This window comes from Toxotes jaculatrix, chromosome 7, assembly GCF_017976425.1.
Source record: "Toxotes jaculatrix isolate fToxJac2 chromosome 7, fToxJac2.pri, whole genome shotgun sequence".
Taxonomy (NCBI): domain Eukaryota; kingdom Metazoa; phylum Chordata; class Actinopteri; family Toxotidae; genus Toxotes; species Toxotes jaculatrix.
The window spans coordinates 94,386-113,964 of record NC_054400.1 but is presented as its reverse complement, the minus strand read 5'-3'; the positions used below and the strand labels follow the sequence as shown (position 1 = coordinate 113,964).

General features: G+C 48.5%; 3 protein-coding genes across 5 annotated transcripts; 1 reads left to right on the top strand and 2 right to left on the bottom strand.

Moving 5' to 3' along the window:
* Nucleotides 1–1,021: 1,021 nt before the first annotated feature.
* LOC121184513 (myosin light chain 1, cardiac muscle-like) lies at nt 1,022–1,994 on the bottom strand. 2 transcript variants are annotated; one of them, XM_041042222.1, is made up of 2 exons: nt 1,601–1,994; nt 1,022–1,564 (listed from the first exon to the last, which is right to left on the bottom strand). In XM_041042222.1, the coding sequence occupies exons 1-2, from the start codon at nt 1,613–1,615 to the stop codon at nt 1,022–1,024; spliced, it is 558 nt and encodes a 185-aa protein (XP_040898156.1). In that variant the 5' UTR covers nt 1,616–1,994. The 2 variants fall into 2 exon arrangements, with proteins under 2 accessions (XP_040898156.1, XP_040898155.1); XM_041042221.1 differs by having other exon boundaries at nt 1,022–1,994.
* Nucleotides 1,995–6,306: 4,312 nt separating this feature from the next.
* On the bottom strand, nt 6,307–9,083 carry LOC121184301 (adenylate kinase isoenzyme 5-like). Its single transcript, XM_041041901.1, has 9 exons — nt 9,035–9,083; nt 8,767–8,910; nt 8,266–8,433; nt 7,906–8,022; nt 7,603–7,772; nt 7,421–7,534; nt 6,986–7,177; nt 6,536–6,620; nt 6,307–6,374 (listed from the first exon to the last, which is right to left on the bottom strand). The coding sequence occupies exons 1-9, from the start codon at nt 9,081–9,083 to the stop codon at nt 6,307–6,309; spliced, it is 1,107 nt and encodes a 368-aa protein (XP_040897835.1).
* Nucleotides 9,084–15,036: 5,953 nt separating this feature from the next.
* LOC121184548 (transcription termination factor 1-like) lies at nt 15,037–19,568 on the top strand. Of its 2 annotated transcripts, XM_041042289.1 has the most exons (12): nt 15,037–15,179; nt 15,212–15,299; nt 15,821–16,459; nt 16,794–16,918; nt 16,999–17,184; nt 17,430–17,508; nt 17,593–17,717; nt 17,870–18,065; nt 18,159–18,251; nt 18,539–18,604; nt 18,797–18,882; nt 19,133–19,568. In XM_041042289.1, exons 1-12 carry the CDS (start codon nt 15,173–15,175, stop codon nt 19,336–19,338), a joined length of 1,896 nt encoding a protein of 631 aa, XP_040898223.1. In that variant the 5' UTR covers nt 15,037–15,172; the 3' UTR covers nt 19,339–19,568. The 2 variants fall into 2 exon arrangements, with proteins under 2 accessions (XP_040898223.1, XP_040898224.1); XM_041042290.1 differs by having other exon boundaries at nt 15,072–15,523.
* The last annotated feature ends 11 nt before the right edge of the window (nt 19,569–19,579 follow it).

The following is a 19,579-nucleotide window of genomic DNA, read 5'->3' as shown; positions in this document are numbered from 1 at the left end:
GAACAAGAAGAAGAATCATCGATGGAGATTAGATTTTTTTCAAAAGGCTGATCTCCTGCTCTGACTCCTGACGGTCCAGCATCATACAAAACAGAACGTTTCTCTTCCAGCAGATAAACACTGACAGATGAAGCAGTGACACCTAGTGGCTCCTCTGGTTGTAGCATGGGAGGAAGTTAGAAGTGCTGACCTGTTACTATGGACGACATCATGTTTCACGTGCTTTGTAAACACTGATTGGCTGACAGGCGACTGGTCTGTGTTCAACACACACTGCACAGATAAGAAGAGAATATCTGAAGTTTGTCATTCACACAGACACGAATGGGAAGTGGGTTCTGTGACTGCGTCTACAGAAAAGCACAGCTGAGGACGCAGCATCACAAATACTACAACACATCATTCACAGTCAGCTGTAATTTTATCAATAACCCTTAAACAGGGAATTCAAATCTTTAAATTAGCTGCAAACATCTTGGTGTCTGTTGTTTCTGGAGTGAGTCGATGGAGTGAGTCAGGTTTACTGATGTTTTTCAGCTTCGTTTCTATTTTTGAGATTTTTGAGATTTTCAGTTTCTCTCACTGGAGCTTATTTGTTAATGTTCATATTTAAAGCAGCTGCATGATTTACTCATGTTTCACTGCTTGTTAGAGAGGTCATGATTTTTAACAGTTAACTATCTGTTGTAACAGTCATACATATTTCTGACTTTGTTTTCTTTATAGTTTCATATCCTCTCGTCTTCAGAGGCGTTCAGCTGCCTGTTAACGCAGCAGGTGTGGCTGAACACCTCCTGGCTGAAGGCAGCACGGAGTCACTCTATAACACTGGATATGAAAATGAAAACTGGGTGATGATTGAACTGAAACCACTGTGATGGACCGACAACGTTTTATTAGAGTGAGAGAAGAGAAACATACAGGACAAACGTTTGAAACCGGGGGATGTCTGCGGCAGACTCAGGGACTCAGTCCATCACATAGATCGAGCAGAAGACGTAGAAGTCACTGTCACAATTTTCTACCCAGCCAGGATGTGTTTGACAAACTCTGTGTAGTTGATGTGTCCGTTGGCGTCCTCCTGTCCCACCATCAGCCGGTCAACCTCATCCTCTGTCATCTTCTCTCCCAGCGTGGCGAGGACGTGGCGGAGCTCGGCCCCCATCACCGTGCCGTTCCCCTCCTTGTCGAAGACCCTCAGGCCCTCCACGAAGTCCTCGAAGTTGCCCTGCTCTTTGGAGCGTGCCACGTGCTGCAACATGGGCAGGAAGCTGTCGAAGTCCAGCAGCTTGACATTCAGCTCCTCCGCCTTTGGCCTTCCCAGCAGCTTCAGCACCTCCTCATTGGTCGGGTTGTGACCAAGTGCTCGCATCACGTCTCCGCACTGGGCGTAGGTGATCTTCATCTCGCCTGAGGGCGTCTCATCAAACAGAGTGAAGGCGTCCCTGAACTCTTCGATCTGGTCCGGAGTGAACTCCACCACGATGCTCTTCAGGTCCACCTCCGGGGGTTTGGACTCCGGCTCTGTAGGTTTGGGAGGCGGAGGAGGCTCTTCCTTTTTCGCCTCCACCTTCTTCACCTCCGTCTTTTTGGGTTCGACTTTCTTGGGAGCCATACTGCTGCAGAGCGGAGGACGGACGAGGTGGAGGACTTGGGTGTTTTATAACGGCCAGGCTCAGGGCGAGCGAGGTAGGGGAGAATGTCAGAGGGAAAGAGAGAGAGAGGAGAGAGAGCAGCCGACCAAAGATGGAAGGAAACTGGAATAGAAACACTCAGAGCAGAGACAGAAGATAAGCAGCTTACAGAACCAGCAGAACCAGTTTGAACCAGACTGGGGAGTCAGCTCCCAGTCCAACAATGTTTCGTGATGAGGGAAATAAATTCAACGTTTCAGCTGCAGAAAGCTTCACAAATCCTCAAAACTTCTCCGGCTTTTTTCTTTCTCCTGTAAAAGATTTGTCGTTTCCACGTGAGCCTCTGACCGACTCCACTCATCCTCCTCTTCATAAAACCTTCATCCAGCTTTTTGTTGTCTTCTTTCTCAGTCTTTTCCGGGTGTCCTCTGAGGACTCTCCAGTTAGAGGACGGTGTAATATGAATATTAATAAACAGTCCAATCAAATGTCCTGCTGACGCTGGATTTTGATTCGTGTTGATTCACAGATGAATGAACATTTCCAAGCAAATAAATATTCATGTTTATAATTTATTGCTTTTTCAAACGATTACTTTGTCAGTTTGTATTTGTCCCGTTCAGTCTCAGTAGCAGCTGCTCAGGACACGAGACGTCTCTCAGCTGCACTGGGACTCAGCAGCAGGGTTAGGGTTAGTCACCGTTTCTTTCGTTCAAAAACAAATAAATAAATGAAAACAACAGAACAGAAACAACAGAATGATACGAGTGGGTTTCTGTCCTCAGGTCTCTTGAGTCTATTTCAGTGTCTTTATCTCCTGAGGTGTCAGTCTGATATGGAAACCACCAGCTGTCATTAACATTCCCTGCTGTGATAAGCACAGAGGGCAGCGATGCTGTGTGTCCTTCAGGTTCTAAATAAAACAGAGAATATTTCACCTGTTCGTTGTAAAGGTTCAAATCCTGTTTCTCATTTTTCAGGTTTTTCTTTCATCAAATTCTCCAAAAGTTTCAAACGTTCAGAACATTTGAGTCACAGGAAAATTCTGTTGTGAAGCAAAGTCGAACAAATCGTTTGTGATTTCATGATAAACAAACTGAGTGAATGAGTCTGACACATTTCCCATTTATTTTCTGGCAGACAGGAAACAGACACACACAGAGAAAACACTGGTTACACAGCATCACAACTAAATGTCTACACAGTCAGTACGTCAAGAAAACAGCAGTTACCGCACGTCTTCTTTTCAAGTCTCTGTGTTGCATCTGTTTTTTTTTTTGTGTGTCTTTGTGGTTGTGTATCTGGTTTATCTGTGTGTCTTCGTGGTTTTGTGTCTTTGTGGTTGTGTGTCTTCGTAGTTGTGTGTCTTCGTGGTTGTGTGTCTTTGTGGTTGTGTGTCTTCGTGGTTGTGTATCTGGTTTATCTGTGTGTCTTCGTGGTTGTGTGTCTTCGTGGTTGTGTGTCTTTGTGGTTGTGTGTCTTCGTGGTTGTGTGTCTCTGGTTTATCTGTGTGTCTGTGGTTGTGTGTCCTCGTGGTTGTGTGTCTTCGTGGTTGTGTGTCTCTGGTTTATCTGTGTGTCTTTGTGGTTGTGTGTCTTCGTGGTTGTGTGTCTGTGGTTTATCTGTGTGTCTTCCTGGTTGTGTCTGTGGTTTATCTGTGTGTCTTCCTGGTTGTGTGTCTCTGGTTTATCTGTGTGTCTTTGTGGTTGTGTGTCTTCGTGGTTGTGTGTCTCTGGTTTATCTGTGTGTCTGTGGTTGTGTGTCCTCGTGGTTGTGTGTCTTCGTGGTTGTGTGTCTCTGGTTTATCTGTGTGTCTTCGTGGTTGTGTGTCTCTGGTTTATCTGTGTGTCTTTGTGGTTGTGTGTCTTCGTGGTTGTGTGTCTGTGGTTTATCTGTGTGTCTTCCTGGTTGTGTGTCTCTGGTTTATCTGTGTGTCTTCGTGGTTGTGTCTTCGTGGTTGTGTGTCTCTGGTTTATCTGTGTGTCTTTGTGGTTGTGTGTCTTCGTGGTTGTGTGTCTGTGGTTTATCTGTGTGTCTTCGTGGTTGTGTCTTCGTGGTTGTGTGTCTCTGGTTTATCTGTGTGTCTTCGTGGTTGTGTGTCTCTGGTTTATCTGTGTGTCTTTGTGGTTGTGTGTCTGTGGTTTATCTGTGTGTCTTTGTGGTTGTGTGTCTTCGTGGTTGTGTGTCTCTGGTTTATCTGTGTGTCTTTGTGGTTGTGTGTCTTCGTGGTTGTGTGTCTTTGTGGTTGTGTGTCTTCGTGGTTGTGTGTCTGTGGTTTATCTGTGTGTCTTCGTGGTTGTGTGTCTTCGTGGTTGTGTGTCTCTGGTTTATCTGTGTGTCTTTGTGGTTGTGTGTCTTCGTGGTTGTGTGTCTTCGTGGTTGTGTGTCTCTGGTTTATGTGTGTGTCTTTGTGGTTGTGTGTCTCTGGTTTATCTGTGTGTCTTTGTGGTTGTGTGTCTTCGTGGTTGTGTGTCTCTGGTTTATCTGTGTGTCTTTGTGGTTGTGTGTCTTCGTGGTTGTGTGTCTCTGGTTTATCTGTGTGTCTTTGTGGTTGTGTGTCTTCGTGGTTGTGTGTCTCTGGTTTATCTGTGTGTCTATGTGGTTGTGTGTCTTCGTGGTTGTGTGTCTCTGGTTTATCTGTGTGTCTTTGTGGTTGTGTGTCTTTGTGGTTGTGTGTCTCTGGTTTATCTGTGTGTTTGTGGTTGTGTGTCTTCGTGGTTGTGTGTCTCTGGTTTATCTGTGTGTCTTTGTGGTTGCGTGTCTTCGTGGTTGTGTGTCTGGTTTATCTGTGTGTCTTTGTGGTTGTGTGTCTTCGTGGTTGTGTGTCTCTGGTTTATCTGTGTGTCTTCGTGGTTGTGTGTCTTTGTGGTTGTGTGTCTTCGTGGTTGTGTGTCTCTGGTTTATCTGTGTGTCTTCGAGGTTGTGTGTCTCTGGTTTATCTGTGTGTCTTTGTGGTTGTGTGTCTTCGTGGTTGTGTGTCTCCGGTTTATCTGTGTGTCTTTGTGGTTGTGTGTCTTCGTGGTTGTGTGTCTCTGGTTTATCTGTGTGTCTTTGTGGTTGTGTGTCTTCGTGGTTGTGTGTCTCTGGTTTATCTGTGTGTCTTCGTGGTGGTGTGTCTCTGGTTTATCTGTGTGTCTTTGTGGTTGTGTGTCTTCGTGGTTGTGTGTCTTTGTGGTTGTGTGTCTTCGTGGTTGTGTGTCTCTGGTTTATCTGTGTGTCTTCGTGGTTGTGTGTCTCTGGTTTATCTGTGTGTCTTTGTGGTTGTGTGTCTTCGTGGTTGTGTGTCTTCGTGGTTTATCTGTGTGTCTTTGTGGTTGTGTGTCTTCGTGGTTGTGTGTCTCTGGTTTATCTGTGTGTCTTCGTGGTTGTGTGTCTCTGGTTTATCTGTGTGTCTTTGTGGTTGTGTGTCTTCGTGGTTGTGTGTCTCTGGTTTATCTGTGTGTCTTCGTGGTTGTGTGTCTCTGGTTTATCTGTGTGTCTTTGTGGTTGTGTGTCTTCGTGGTTGTGTGTCTCTGGTTTATCTGTGTGTCTTTGTGGTTGTGTGTCTTCGTGGTTGTGTGTCTCTGGTTTATCTGTGTGTCTTTGTGGTTGTGTGTCTTCGTGGTTGTGTGTCTCTGGTTTATCTGTGTGTCTTCGTGGTTGTGTGTCTCTGGTTTATCTGTGTGTCTTTGTGGTTGTGTGTCTTCGTGGTTGTGTGTCTCTGGTTTATCTGTGTGTCTTTGTGGTTGTGTGTCTTCGTGGTTGTGTGTCTCTGGTTTATCTGTGTGTCTTTGTGGTTGTGTGTCTTCGTGGTTGTGTGTCTCTGGTTTATCTGTGTGTCTTCGTGGTTGTGTGTCTCTGGTTTATCTGTGTGTGCTCTGTGTGCTCCTCGTTCATCTGAATCTTTTTAATTCACAGTTCAGATCATTTCTGATTCTCACACGACGACGACCTGTGATTTATTTTAGGCGTTAGCTTCTTCACTGACTCTGTCACGATTAGAGAAAGGACTTGGATCCAAACGCACGTCCCCACAGACAAAATCTGTGAAACAGGGATGAAACAAAAATACAAACAAACACGAAAACAGTCCTATGGAGGAAAAATACTGGACTGTGAAATAAACCAAAGAAAGCAGCAACAAAACACGACAAAAGGAGAAAGAACAAACTACGAACGAGACCCGGACAGGACAAAAGACATGAGACAAGATGTGAGACCAGGGACAAGTTGAGCCGAACCTGAACAAAGGGAGACGCAGACAATATATACACTCAAGGTAATGGGAAACAGGTGAAACCAATTAGGGCGGGGCAAACAATCACAAAGGTGGGAAACAAGACAAAGACAGGAAGTAGAACAAGACAAGATACACAAGGGCAATGGTTTCAAAATAAAACAGGAAGTACTAACAGAACTGAACCACCTGAACAGGAATGTGGATCATCTGTTTCATCTGATTACAATCACGTTGGAAGGTTAGGAAGAGATTTCATACTCAATAACATGAAATGCCGTCTCATCACCTGGTCACTACATCACATTTCACATCAACAAACAGTGAGTCAGCACAACACAGGCCTCCTCAACCCTGACCCTCATACAGGCTGCTGATAGGCTACTCCAGCTCCACGCTCACCTCTGATTGGTTCATGATTCTGAACAATCTCACAGAAAGATAAAGTTCATGTTATTAATGAACACATCTGATGTTAAAGACATCAGAGATGGCACTGCTGCATTCTGGGATACCAGTGGGATCTAGAGACAGAGACAGAGACAGATCCATCAGTCAGACGTTTTATTGTCTCGATCAATAGAAACCAGTGATCAATGATAAACAGCTGACTTTAGTCAGTGTTCAGTACAGTGATGTATCACACTGATGTGAGAAATCACTCATATCAATAACTAATCAATACCTGATTGATCCTCCAGCTGCAGTTTTTCTCTTATGACTGAACTCAGATCAGCAAACACCACCTCCTCCTCTCTGTCTGCATCCACCTGCACACACACACACGATGTCAGACCGATCGTAGGAATAATAATAATAATTAATGAGACTAGTGATGGAGGCAGCAGATTCTACAGCTCTGAGCGACGGCACGAGAGAAGAGGAGAGAAAGAACTGAACTACAGGAAAGAAAACAAACAAACAAACAATGAGAACAACTTCATCAACGTGAGACTGAGCTCTGTCTGTGTACCTGTGTGAGGGGGTGTACCTGTGTGGGAGGGTGTACCTGTGTGAGAGGGTGTACCTGTGTGAGGGGGTGTACCTGTGTGAGGGGGTGTACCTGTGTGGGAGGGTGTACCTGTGTGAGAGGGTGTACCTGTGTGAGGGGGTGTACATGTGTCAGCAGGTGTACCTGTGTCAGCAGGTGTGTCTGTTTGTAGTATCTCTGGACAGAGATGATGTCTCTCTGAAACGTGTCCAGGCGTCTCTGAAAGGTGCTCTTACTGTTTCCTAGGAGACCGAGTCGAGTGGCTCGTTGCTGCAGACGACAGCTCAGCGTCTCATTGGAGCACAGCAGCAGCATCACCAGGTCAGGAGAGCCAATCTGATTGCAGGGAGGGTGGGGTTAAAGCTTCCACTTCTCATCATCACTGCTGTGTTTCATGGTTGTTGTGTAGGTTTGTGTATTTATTTTCTTGTTGTTCAAATGTGTCTGTTTTGTGAAGCCCTTGCAGAGTTGAGTGGTGAACCCCAAACTGAGTAAGTCTGTTGTTGTGTTTCAGGATGCTGTGTGGGTTCAAACTGGTTGAAACAAATGACCAGACACTGCACTCTGATTGGTTGATACCTGCTCCTGGAAGCTCAGGGCCTGGTGGACATCCCGAGGGAATCCGTCCACGATGAATCCTCTGACCTCCTGCAGACCAATCAGCTGCTGCCTCAGCTCTGTGATTGTCTCTTCCTGAAAGCACAAGTATATTTGCAGCCTCAAGGGGGGTTTGGATACAGGTGTGATGGCTGTGGACTCACCTGTGGTCCCAACTCTCCATTACTCATCATTTCTGAAATAACCTCCCACTTCCTGCTGGGGGAGGCATGGCGCAGCTGCTTCCTGAGCAGGTCATCCAATGAGACAGCTCTGAGTCCGAAGCAGCAAGCTAACCTCGCTGTCTGACTTCCCTTTCCACTTCCTGGTCCACCTGTGGACGTAAAAGACACCAGTGACCCCTGCTGGTTCTCCACATGAACCACAACACCCTGAATTAGCAAACGTGAGCAGGAGGTCAGAGTTTACAAAGGTTCAAAACCTTTGGTTAAGGTTTTTTCCCTCACCAATGATGAAGATGATGAGTGGGCGTGGCCTCTGGGGAGGGGGGATGCTGACTTCCTGCAGGAGTCCAGAACTCTCCGTCATGTCAGAGTCTGAGTCTATGGAGAGCTGAGACCAGACTGGAGAAGGAGGAGGGAGACCAGGAGGAGGAAGACCAGGAGGAGGGAGACCAGGGGAGAGGAAGACCAGGAGGATGGAGACAGATTCAGGAAGAAGTGGTCAGTGGATTACATCAGTGAGGTTCTCCAGCAGAACATCTGTCATTACAGACCTGAGTGTTTGTAGCACCTGTAACAATCTATCGCATGTACCTGTAAACCATCATGGCAGTGACATGGAATTGCTAAACCATGGTCTCTTACCCCTGCAGGTCTTTGTGTCCTCTTCCTTCACCTCAGTGTGAACAGGAGGAGGGATAGGTGGGGGGACAAGTGGAGTTCCTGCAGGTCCAGGTGGAGCTGGGAGGAGGACTCTGGGTTCAGTTGCTGTTTGGGGAGGTCCTGAGGAAGTTTCATGGTCGATGGAGGAAACTGAAGGTGTCAGTGGGGATAAGACAGATGTTTTGGGTTCAATGGAGCAAAACTGTGAATCAGAAGGTGCGGGTGGGGCCACTGTGGATGTTTGAGGTACTGCAGGGATTTTGGGGGCTAGCAGGGACAGTGTTGGGAGTATTGAGACTGCTGCTCGGGATTCAGGACGTGTCACTGGGGGTATGGGAGGTGGTGTTTGGAGCGTAGCAGATGATTTCTGGAGTATTGGTGGTATTATAGGAGGTATACGTGTTGTTTTGGGGGGCGCAGACTGTGTTACACAAAGTGATGTTGGGGCTGATAATGGTGTTGTAGTGGGTACAGATGTTTTACTTGGGGGTCCTGGTCTCAGTTGGTCTCTGTCCAGGTGGATGAAAGTGTCCCAGGTGACAGCCTCAGCACCCCCCATCTGTCTGGTCCTGATCAGGCAGCTCTGCAGGAAGCTGATGGGGTCATCGGGCCGATGATACAGAAGACCTGTCAACACACTCTGAGACACAGATGGAGTCAACACCAGTCTCACTGCTTGTCCGTCTGCCTGATTGCCTGTCTGTCTTTTTTCCTGCCTGTCTCCCTGTTCCTTGTTCTCAGTTTTTCTCACTCAACCTGGAGAACACTCTTTGTTCCAGTGAGCCGTGCTGCTGGACCATTCTGAGTTTTATCAGGTGTTTTTGGACTTTGTAGACTTCAGTGCTCTCTTTTGGACAATTTTTGGACTTTTACAGTCCTTTTTGAACACTCGAAGACTTTTGTCTGGTTTCCTGAGTTTTGGTTCTGTGATTCCAGTTTTGGTTGTGTTGAAATCATGTTACTTATGTTTTCTTCCGGTTTTATTTTGTAGCCCTGTTCCTTGAGCTGCACTGAGCTGGTTTAAGTCTGACCAATCAGCTTGTACACGCTAACAATGAACCCTCCGTGTACACCAATGTTAGACTTGGAGTTCCACAGGGTTCAGAACTTGGACCAGTTCAGTTCACCTTACATTTGCTTCCCTTGGGAAACTTTATTAGGAAACGCTCCATTAACTTCCACTGTTACGCAGACGATACCCACCTGTACCCGTCAGTCAAGCCAGAGGAAACCAATCAGCTAGCTAAACTTCAGACATGACTTCAGGACATGAAGACCTGGATGAGCAGTGATGTCCTGCTGTTAAACTCAGATCAGACACACAGTGTCCCGTGAGACTGTGTCTCTGTCTGTCTGCAGGTTGTCACAGCTGATTACTCATCAGGATGTGATGCTTTCTGTCTCTCCCTCTCTCTCTTTGTTGTTCTGAAGGTCTCTCGCCCTCTGACCACTTCTACCATGGTAACATCCATCATCATGACTCCTGTCAACATGAAACTGAATGAAGGTCCTGGTGTTTCCCAGGTGAGAGTCACCTGAACAGGTACACACTGACACACACTGTCCCAGTCAGAGAAACAGGTGTTTAAAACAGCAACTCCCAGTTTCAGCTGTGACAGGTGCAGCACTGAACGGCGAGGATCACCTGAACGTCCAGAGCGAAACGTCACGGCGACAGACGACAAGCTGCGGCAGAGGATGGACTCAACACACAAACCAGACGGCAGCATCTGAGTCAGCTGTGACTGTGACCACGAGTTCAAAGAGGCATCAGATGGAAACACACACATCTACCTCAGTTCTGTACTTTGAATAACTGCAGTTCATGTCGTGTCACAGCTTCAGCTGATGAAAGAAAAATCAATCTGTCTCACCTCCAGCAGCTGAGGGACGAGATGGTGAGACAGGTACTCCTTCCGTTCTCTGCTGCTCATCTTCTTCTTCTTCTTTGTCTTCTCTCGTCCCCTTTGTCCTTCTCCTTTCGTCTTGTTCTTATTTTCCTTTTCTATGTCTGTGTCTGTCTGTGTGTCTCTCTGCAGCAGCAGAGTGATGGTGTCTGGATGACTGACAGCAGCATCAGCTGGATGGAGCTGTTGCCGTGGTAACATCTGTATTTATTTCTGTTGTTTTTGTGCTAATGAGGCTAACGAGCAGCTGAGTGTGACATCATCACAGCCGCACCTGTCACTGTGACATTATGACGACAGGAAGCTGATGATACGTGAACTTTGATTTAAATTTTATTTTATTTTTGTAGTTTTTGATCTTTGTTCATCAGTAAAGGTTCTGAGTTCTTCTTCTACTGTCGAGTAAACTGCATGTGTGTTTCAGTGTGTGTGTGTGAGAGGCCCCACAGCAGAAGAGCAGCATTCCCCAGGTCCGACTGAATGGGTCTCAACAATACAGGGGTGTGTGTGTGTGTGTGTGTGTGTGTGTGTGTGTGTGTGTGTGTGTGTGTGGACAGATGGAGGCAGGGTTTGGAGCCTCCTGCTGGTTGCTATAGCAACAGTGATGTAAGCCCAGAGGGGGAGTTTGCCCTCTTTCTCTTTCATTGTGTCAGTGTGTGTCAGCGTGTGTGTGTGTGTGTGAGTGTGTGTCAGTGTGTGTCAGTGTGTGTGTGTGAGTGCGAGAGAGTGTCGACTGACAGAGAGCGAGGAGCTGAAACGGGAGAAAAAGACGAGGAGAGACGGAGCTGAAGAGGAAACGAGGAAACTTTGTGATGCTGAGGTGAAGTAACTCGAACTGCAGCAGAGTCCGACTCAGTTTGTTCAAATTTGTGTGTCAGACGTTTGTCGTCTCGTTGGTTTTGTGGACGAAGGATCAGAGTCTGAGGTGAAGCTGAAACTTTGAGACGTGAAACTTTGTCAGGAAAAGAACTTTTTAGGATTCATCTCGTTAATGTTGAGATTTGAAGATGAATTTTAGAACTGAGCTTGTGTGTGTGTGTGTGTTTTCTGATTGGACTCTCTGAGTCTTTGTGTTGCTGTTGACCTACTTCTGCTGAATGAATCCAGACCAGAGCTGAAACTCAAACCACTTCCTGTGCAGTTTGTCACCTGTTTACGTTTCTCAGTTTGTTTGTTGTGTAGATTTTAATTTGGTTTTTGTTTATTGTCACTGAGGAACATTAACCTCAGCTTCATTCCTGTGCCAACCTCCATGAACACAGCAGGTCTGACATGTGATGTTAACACGACACGTTCACACCACAGCCTGAACATTCACGTGTTCCGGAGCTTTCCATTATATCACATGGTCTTCTTCGACAGATGGAGTCTCCCAGTTCTCATGGAATGGCATTGGTCTTTGAGAAACGTTGAGGTTTAAAGCTCGTTCTTGACCTTGAACATTTAACGACACAGCGTCGTCTCAGCAGCTGCTCTGGTTTTTATTGTTTCCAACATCGAGAATAAACTTCGAGTCTTTTCAAAGTTTTAAAACAAGCAGAGTAAACGAGTTCCGATCAGCTACGGAGCTTTCATGCATCCCACCAGGAATTCAAAGAACAGTCTCATCCGATCTGCACCTTTTCCTCCAGGTGGGGCTAAGTCTCACTTCTCGCTCCACTCTTTGTCCCTGATTAGCTCCTCCCACTGATGACATCACCTGTCCCGGCCGTACCCACGCACCAGCAGATCCATCATGGCTGACAGAAAGCTCTCGGGGACTTCTCCCTCCCTGTCTTTGCCTTCTCATCAAAATGGGAGGATTGTGGGACCCATACCCACAAATTCTCCAGCCCATCAGCTAAATGGCAGTCTGGACCCAGGACCTGGACACCACAGTCCCAGTAACACCAGTCCTGTTCCCCAGCCTCCCTCTGCTCCCAGTGGCAGGAACTCAGTCTCCACCTCACCCCTCAGGACCCTCAGAAGTCTTGCGACTCCCGTACCGGGGTCTGGTCCTGAAGGCAGCTCTGGCTCCACCAGACCCCGGGGTCAGAGCCTTGGCTCTGCTCTGAGCTCCAGCACCAGGACTACAGCTGCCATGAGCAAGGTAACTCTCACCTGCTGCAACCATGAAAAAATCTTTTTTTCAGAATTACAAAAAAAAAATACAAAAAAACTGGTGATTTTGAAATTTGACCCAGTTAAAACCAGGTTAAACTGTTGTTGTAGAGCAGGAGCACTCTGCTGGAGGAGCAGGACGCCCTGTTGGACCTGATCCTGGAGACTCAGGGTCAGAGACTGGACGACCAGAGAGCCAGCCTCAGTCTGCTGCCTGATCCAGGACCAGTTGCTCTGTGTGGCGCCTGCAGCTCCGACCAGCCCCACTTGCCCAGTTTGGACTTCTACTACATGCTAATACACTATCAGGTAACAACGTGATTCAGATCAAACATTCAGAGGCTGAACGGGGGATTCCCACAGTTCTGGTCTCAGACAGGACAGGAACAGGTGGAACAGGGTCCAGGGTCCAAGGTTCAGGATAAAAGGTGTAGGATGCTGTTAGGCTCAGTCTTAGAATCAGTGCAGGACTCAAACGCTGACAGGTTAGTGGTGTTAAACAGTTTATTCCAATAAGTGAAAGACAATGTGACAAAACAGCAGCAGGTGGATTCCAGGGCGGAGAGGAAGCGTCAGCTGGAGTGGAGGTGAGTCACCACGGGGGGTGGCGGGACGATCTGGCGAGGGTTGACAGGTATAGTCCGGAGTGGAGAGTGATTACGCCCAGATTGCACACAGGTGTGTGCACAGGTGTGTGCAATCAGGAAGGTGAGGAGGAGCCGCCCTGGAATCCTCGCCTGTGAGACACACCCACACTAAAGACACACGTCCACACAGACACACAGAAGAGAAGAAAGAAAAGAGACATGTGGCAGCTCGATTGACATGAGACAGTCGAGCTGCCACATGACAGATGTAGGAACAAAGTGCAGGGTCCAGGCAGGAACAGATCAGACAGAGAGGACGTTTAAAGCACTTGGGACGTTCTGATTTAATCGATCAGATCAGGGGACTGGAAAAGGTGTGACTATTTATGAGGACAACTAGTGGACAGGTGGGAGAAGTTCTTAAAAATTCAGGGTCTGGGGAGATGGAGGATTTCACTGACTGTCTGTCTGTCTCTCTTCCTCTCTCTCTGTCTGTCTCTATGTCTGTCTGCCTCTCTGTCTCTCTTCCTGTCTGTCTCTGCCTGTCTCTCTGTCTGTCTGTCTCTCTGTCTGTGTGTCTCTGCCTGTCTCTGTCTGTTTCTCTCTCTGCCTGTCTGTCTCTCTTCCTGTCTCTCTGTCTGTCTCTCTTCCTGTCTGTCTCTGCCTGTCTCTCTGTCTGTCTGTTTTTCTCTCTGCCTGTCTGTCTGTCTGTCTCTCTTCCTGTCTCTCTGCCTGTCTCTCTGTAGTCGGACAGGATGGAGGACCAAAGGTCCCCCCTTCCTGATCTCACTGCCGTGGCTGAGGATGAGGACGATTTCTTCAGTTTGGTCCACAGAGTTCAGTCCAGGAGGATGGACGAGCAGAGAGCCTCGCTGCTGACACACACTGAGGACGACGACACACGGTCCGCAGGCTCGTCCCTCTATCACCATCATCACTGATGAAGATGAGGGTTCCAAACAGCAGGGATCTGGTATTTGAACAGAGTCTGGATCTTGTTGTCGGGATGCCGAATGGCTGATGTGGACACTTTGACGACTGTGCTGCTTGTTGACTCCAAACAGAGACCTGAGACTGTGGACGTCTGATCTGAGATCAGCTGACTGTGTTACTGTCAGCTGCAGCTGGCCTGAGATCTGGTTCTGACTCCAGGGGTCCGTGTTTTTACGAGTGGGTCCATGTTTTGTTTGTGTGTCTGTGCAGAACACGAGTGATGTGCTCCACATCCTGCTGCCACGTTAGTCCCAGAGACGGCAGTGGACGCAACGCGTCCAGAAACACAACAAAGCAACAAGACGTGGAGAAGAAGAGTAGCTGCCGGTAAAAGTGAAGAATTTAGGATTTTAAATATCTGAAAACTGAGCTGTGTCACGTTCTTCTGTTATTTTAACTGTACTGACCTTTAAGATGGTTCTGTGATGGTTCTGTGAGACCTGCTCGGTCTGTGTCCTCAGCGTCTCTGAAAGCTAAGTGTCTCACAGGTTTGGACTCCGGGAGGCTCCTGGGTGTTACGTTCAAAGATGGAGACACAACATTTTAAATGTGATTTGACAGTAAAACACAGTTAAATCAAAGTGGACGAACAAATGAGACGACTCCTCTCGGTCCTGGACCTCAGCTTGTCCCTCCTGGTGTCTGGACTCAAAGAACAGGAGCACTGAGAACCTGAGATGTCCCAACACAAACAGGACGGGTCCAGACCTGAACCTGTCCTGGGTCTGTGCTGTCTCTGCCTTTGTCCTGTAGTGAAACCTGCTGTGATGAAGCTGTCGCACGTTTTAACCTGGCTCTGATTTTAAAGGTCGATCTAACAAACGCTGTCAGTGTGTGACTTTGTTCATGGCTCAGATTAAGACACGCAGGACAGACAGAGGCTGGACATGTCCTGCTGTCTGGTCTCCGCTCGTCTCCTCCGTTTAATGCTGACACAAACAACTTTGACTTTTCAGACGAACATTTGTGCTCTAAGAAAGACAGGAAACAGATTCACAGCATATTTCAAACTAACACGTGCAGCTGAGTGTTCATGTTTAAACCTGCGCTCATTACAGCCGCACGCGCTGTAGCGCTAAACAAACAAACAAACACAAAGTAAAATATACTCCGTTACTTTGCACAGATACAAACCGGATCCGGAAACTCAGTCAGAGTGAGGCGTCCCGCGCATGCGCAGCTATCAGACAGGAAGTAAACACGCAGCTTTCCGCCTTTAACGGAAAATAGAGGAGACAAAGTAAGAAGCTGGTCCGTGTCCGAAAGACGGAGACGCGTGAGGACTCAACAGACGAGTTTAGAATGAGAGGACACTGAGGGAGAAGACACACTGAGGGAGAGGACACATACTCGCTGCCGTAAAGCTCGTCGAAGAAGAAGAAACGTCCCGCCTTCGGACGCGCGTGCAGCAGCGGGACGGTGAGAGACGGTGAGTTGGTTCTAAACGTTAAACCGTTAACGGGAGAGTCCGTGTTTACAGGTTAGAGCCGAACCTGCTTCACTTAAGTCTGGGTTCAGTCGGTTTGTCTCCGGATAAACAGCCCGGCCATCAGCAGGAAGCGGCCCCCACCGCCCCCTCAGACTCCGGGTCTCTGTAAAGCTCTGACACCGCTCTGTACCCACCGTACTGTGGAAGGAGCTGAGGGAGTAAAGATAAGACTGATCCCAGAGCAGAGCTGATCCCAGAACAGAGCTGATCCCAGAACAGAGCTGATCCCAGAGCAGATCTGATCCCAGAGCAGATCTGATCCCAGAACAGAGCTGATCCCAGAGCAGATCTGTCAGCACAGTCTGTGGGAACTGGTCCAGGGTCTCGGATGCAGGTACTCACACTAATATTCAACTGTACTGATGTACTGGACATAAAGGAAAGTGGACCGCTGGACAGGTGGACAGGTGGACAGGTGGGCCGGAGTTGACTCCAGATTTTAACTGTTTTTTCTGTTTCAGCTTTTACAAACTGATCAGTAGCATCAACTCTGCACCTCCTCCTCCTCCTCCCATCATGAATCCTCTTGCAGACTCCGCCCCTCCCTCCCCTCAGAAGAAGAAGAGGAGGTTGGAGAGTCTGGAGGAATCTCCTGCTCCTGTCGACATCGACACACCTGAGAGAGCAGTGAAGAAGAAGAAGAAAAAGAAAAGACAGGAGGAACAAGAGGAGGTTTGTCTTCCTCTTCCTCCTGCTGATGTGGAGACAAACAGCCACAGTGAAGAGAAGAAGAAGAAGAAGAAGAAGAGAAAACAGAGGCAGGAGGGGGGAGGAGCAGAGGAGGAGGTGCAGGAGGCGCAGGTTGCTGTAGAAACCAGAGAGACAGAAAAGAAGAAGAAACAGAATAACGGACTGAGCGAGGCCAGCGTTGTCACGGTAACAAATCACAACATAGAAACAGACGGCCTGGTTTCCACGGAAACAACCAATGCCGGGGTGGAGGGGAAAAAAAAGAAAAAGAAAGATGGCAGTGTGGTGAAGGCGATGTCACAGGAAAGAGGGAATGTGGAAGAGAAGAAGAAGAAGAAAGAGGAGACGTGGACGACAGGAAGAGGAGGAGCGAAGAGGAGGGAGAGAGGAAGAGCAGCTGTCGAAGATCAGTAAGTTTTCTGGTGGTGTGTGTGTGTGTGTGTGTGTGGAGGGGGGGAGTGTGTGTGTGTGTGTGTGTGTGTGTGTGTGTGTGTGTGTGTGTGTGGAGGGGGGGGAGTGTGTGTGTGTGGAGGGGGAGAATGTGTGTGTGTGTGGGGGGGGGGGGGGGGGGGGGGGGGGAGTGTGTGTGTGTGGAGGGGGGGGAGTGTGTGTGTGTGGAGGGGGAGAGTGTGTGTGTGTGTGTGTGTGTGTGTGTGTGTAGGGGGGGTAGCGGCCCCTGGATGTGGTGTTACCTGTCGTCTCGGTGATCTGACACCATGTGTCTGTGTCTCACGTGCTGGACAGGTTGGACTGGACGCTGGTGGACGAGCTGCTGGAGTTTGTTCCACACGTGAAGAAAAAATCTGTGGATCAGATCAATAAGCTGCTGAGATACGACCTGCAGCGCTTCAAAAGCTTCAAACAGCAAGGTACGAATACTGCCAACACGTCACACACCTCAGACAGGAAGGTGCAGGTACTAACACCGCAGACACACCTGCTCCTCCAGGTGTGTCCCTGCGTCAGGGGCGGTGCTCTCAGCAGGAGAATCAGCGAATCAGAGAGAACGTGCTGGACTTCCTGGCTCTGACGGGCATCAGCTCGGCCGATCAGCTTCTGTTTCCTCAGAGGTACAAAGAGCAGGAGGCGGAGATCAGGAGGCTTCGAGTACAACATCACTTCCTGGAGAGGATTGGTATGTAAACACATCGCTGTCGTCATCAGTGACGGCTGATTGGTCGGGGGCGGGGCTGGGTGTCTGATGCTGCTGCTGGTTGGAGGTGGAGTCTGTCATTTGTTTTCTGAGGAAGATAAAATTCAGTAAAAGTTTTTATAGTCGTAACGTTACAATGTGCACAGGCTCCGCCCTCCTCCATCCAGCCCCGCCCATCTTCAGGTGGAGCTGGGTGACTCTGTCTCTGTCTCCCCCGTCTCTCTCAGCTGAGGGGATACCTCGGACGTGTCATCAGGTTCACACCAGAGCTAAGAAGATTTTTGACAACAGGAACCACATGGGAAGGTCAGAGGTCAAATCATTCAAAGGTGTTTCTGTTCGTTACGTTCTACCTGTAGAACCTTCTGTGATGTACGAGTCTTGTTTCAGGTTCTCGGGGGAGGAGCTTCATTCTCTAATAAAGTTACAGAACCTTCATGGCAACGACTGGAGGACGATTGCTCAGAAGATGGACCGCAGCGTCTACGCCCTACAGAAACGCTTCGCCGCCATCGGTAAACACCGTGTGTCCCGTCTGACCCTGAACGCTGCTGAGTCAGAAACCGGGTCTGGTCCAGGACTGATCCCGCTCTGAGACCCGGGACTCGTCCTGCGCTGGATCAGGACTCATCTGATCCTGCTTGTGCGTCTCTGTGTCCGTGTGCAGCTGCAGGTTGTGGGTCGTGGAGCTCAGATGAAGAGTCCAGGTTGAAGAGCGCTCTGAAAGCTCACCTGGAGGTCGTGGCCCAGCAGAGCGGTTCAGGTCCCGGCCTGAGCAGAGACCAGCTGTGTAACAACCTGCCGTGGAAGGAGATCAGTCAGTGCGTCGGAACCAGATCCTGGATCCAGTGTCGCCTCAAATGGTGAGTGCGCCTGCCGGATCTGACCTCTGACCCAGTGATGGTTCAGGAACACAGGTATCCAACAGGTGTTCAGGTGCACTCTCTCTTTTTCAGGTTCACCCTCCTGAAGTCAAAACTGTCTGCAGGTGGCAGCACCTTCAACAGAGGAGCCGAAGGACTTCAGGCAAAAATCCTCCTCATCAACACGTGAGCTCACACCTGGACCAGGACACACCTGACCTGATCTCTACTGTTTGTTGTAATATGTGAACATTTGCAGTCTCACACAGAGAAAACAGTTCAGAGTTGAGTCACGTGATCACAGCTGAGTTGTGGTTTAACACTTTAGCGACACAGTTCCTTCACAGTTCGTCTGAGTCTGAAGCAAAAATACAGAAAAACCACAGAAGAAGAAGCTGCGTCCAAACCTCTGATCCTGAGAAACTGAAACTGTTCATCAACAGCTGAACCCTGCGTGTGTGTGTGTGTTTCAGACTGTACAACATGCGTGTGGACGATGCATCAGACATCGACTGGGACGAGGTTGCTGAGACAGTCAGGTGAGGTCAAAGGTCACAGTGACGCCTCACAGACCTGATCGACTGATGTCGCACTGTGTTGTAGTAACGATCATTTTACAGAAACACAGTCCTACAGCCAGTAACCATGACAACCAACAATCCAGACTATTACTAACTGTAGCACTAACTGTTCTAACTGTTGTTCTAACGGTTGTTCTGTGTGTGTTCCAGCAAAGTGACTCCTGTGTGTGTACAGAAGTGTTTCCACAGACTGAAAGTTTCCAGAGTTCCCAACTGGACCAGTTTATCTTATGGAGGTCAGTTCTACACATCCCACTGTTACAGCACTGACACTGAAACTCCAGCCTGTCTCTGACATATCTTCCTCCTGTCCTCCTCCTCCTGTCTTCATCCTCCTCCTCCTGTCTTCCTCCTGTCCTTCTCCTCCTCCTCCTGTCTTCATCCTCCTGTCCTCCTCCTCCTGTCTTCCTCCTGTCTTCATCCTCCTGTCCTCCTAATCCTCCTGTCTTCATCCTCCTGTCCTCCTCCTCCTGTCCTCCTTCTCAGAGATCATTGACTTCCTGCAGCAGAGGGAGGTTCCTCTCCTGAAGGAGAGGCTGATGAGGTCCAGCAGAGAGGAGGTGCAGCAGGAGGTGCAGGAGGAGAACAGGTACCTGCTGTCTGACATCTTCACCTCTCAGAACGAGGAGGACTACGAAGAGGTGGACAACAGTCAGCTGACCTCCGTCCAACCAAGACCCAGCAGAATGTAGAGACGGCAGCTCAGTGGTTCCACTTGTGAGACGCCAGCAGCAGGATCAATAAGCCCCGCCCCCTGTCTCCTGAGACGTGGCGCTGACTGATTGGGTGTTGGTACATTGATCTTCTGATTGATCTTCACATGATTCGGTGGCAGAGACACAACTGGACTCGACCTTTAATACAGATGTGTTCAGCTGGTCAAGCAGCTTTGATTAAATGTGACCTTTGACCTTGAAACAGATCAGAGCCTCA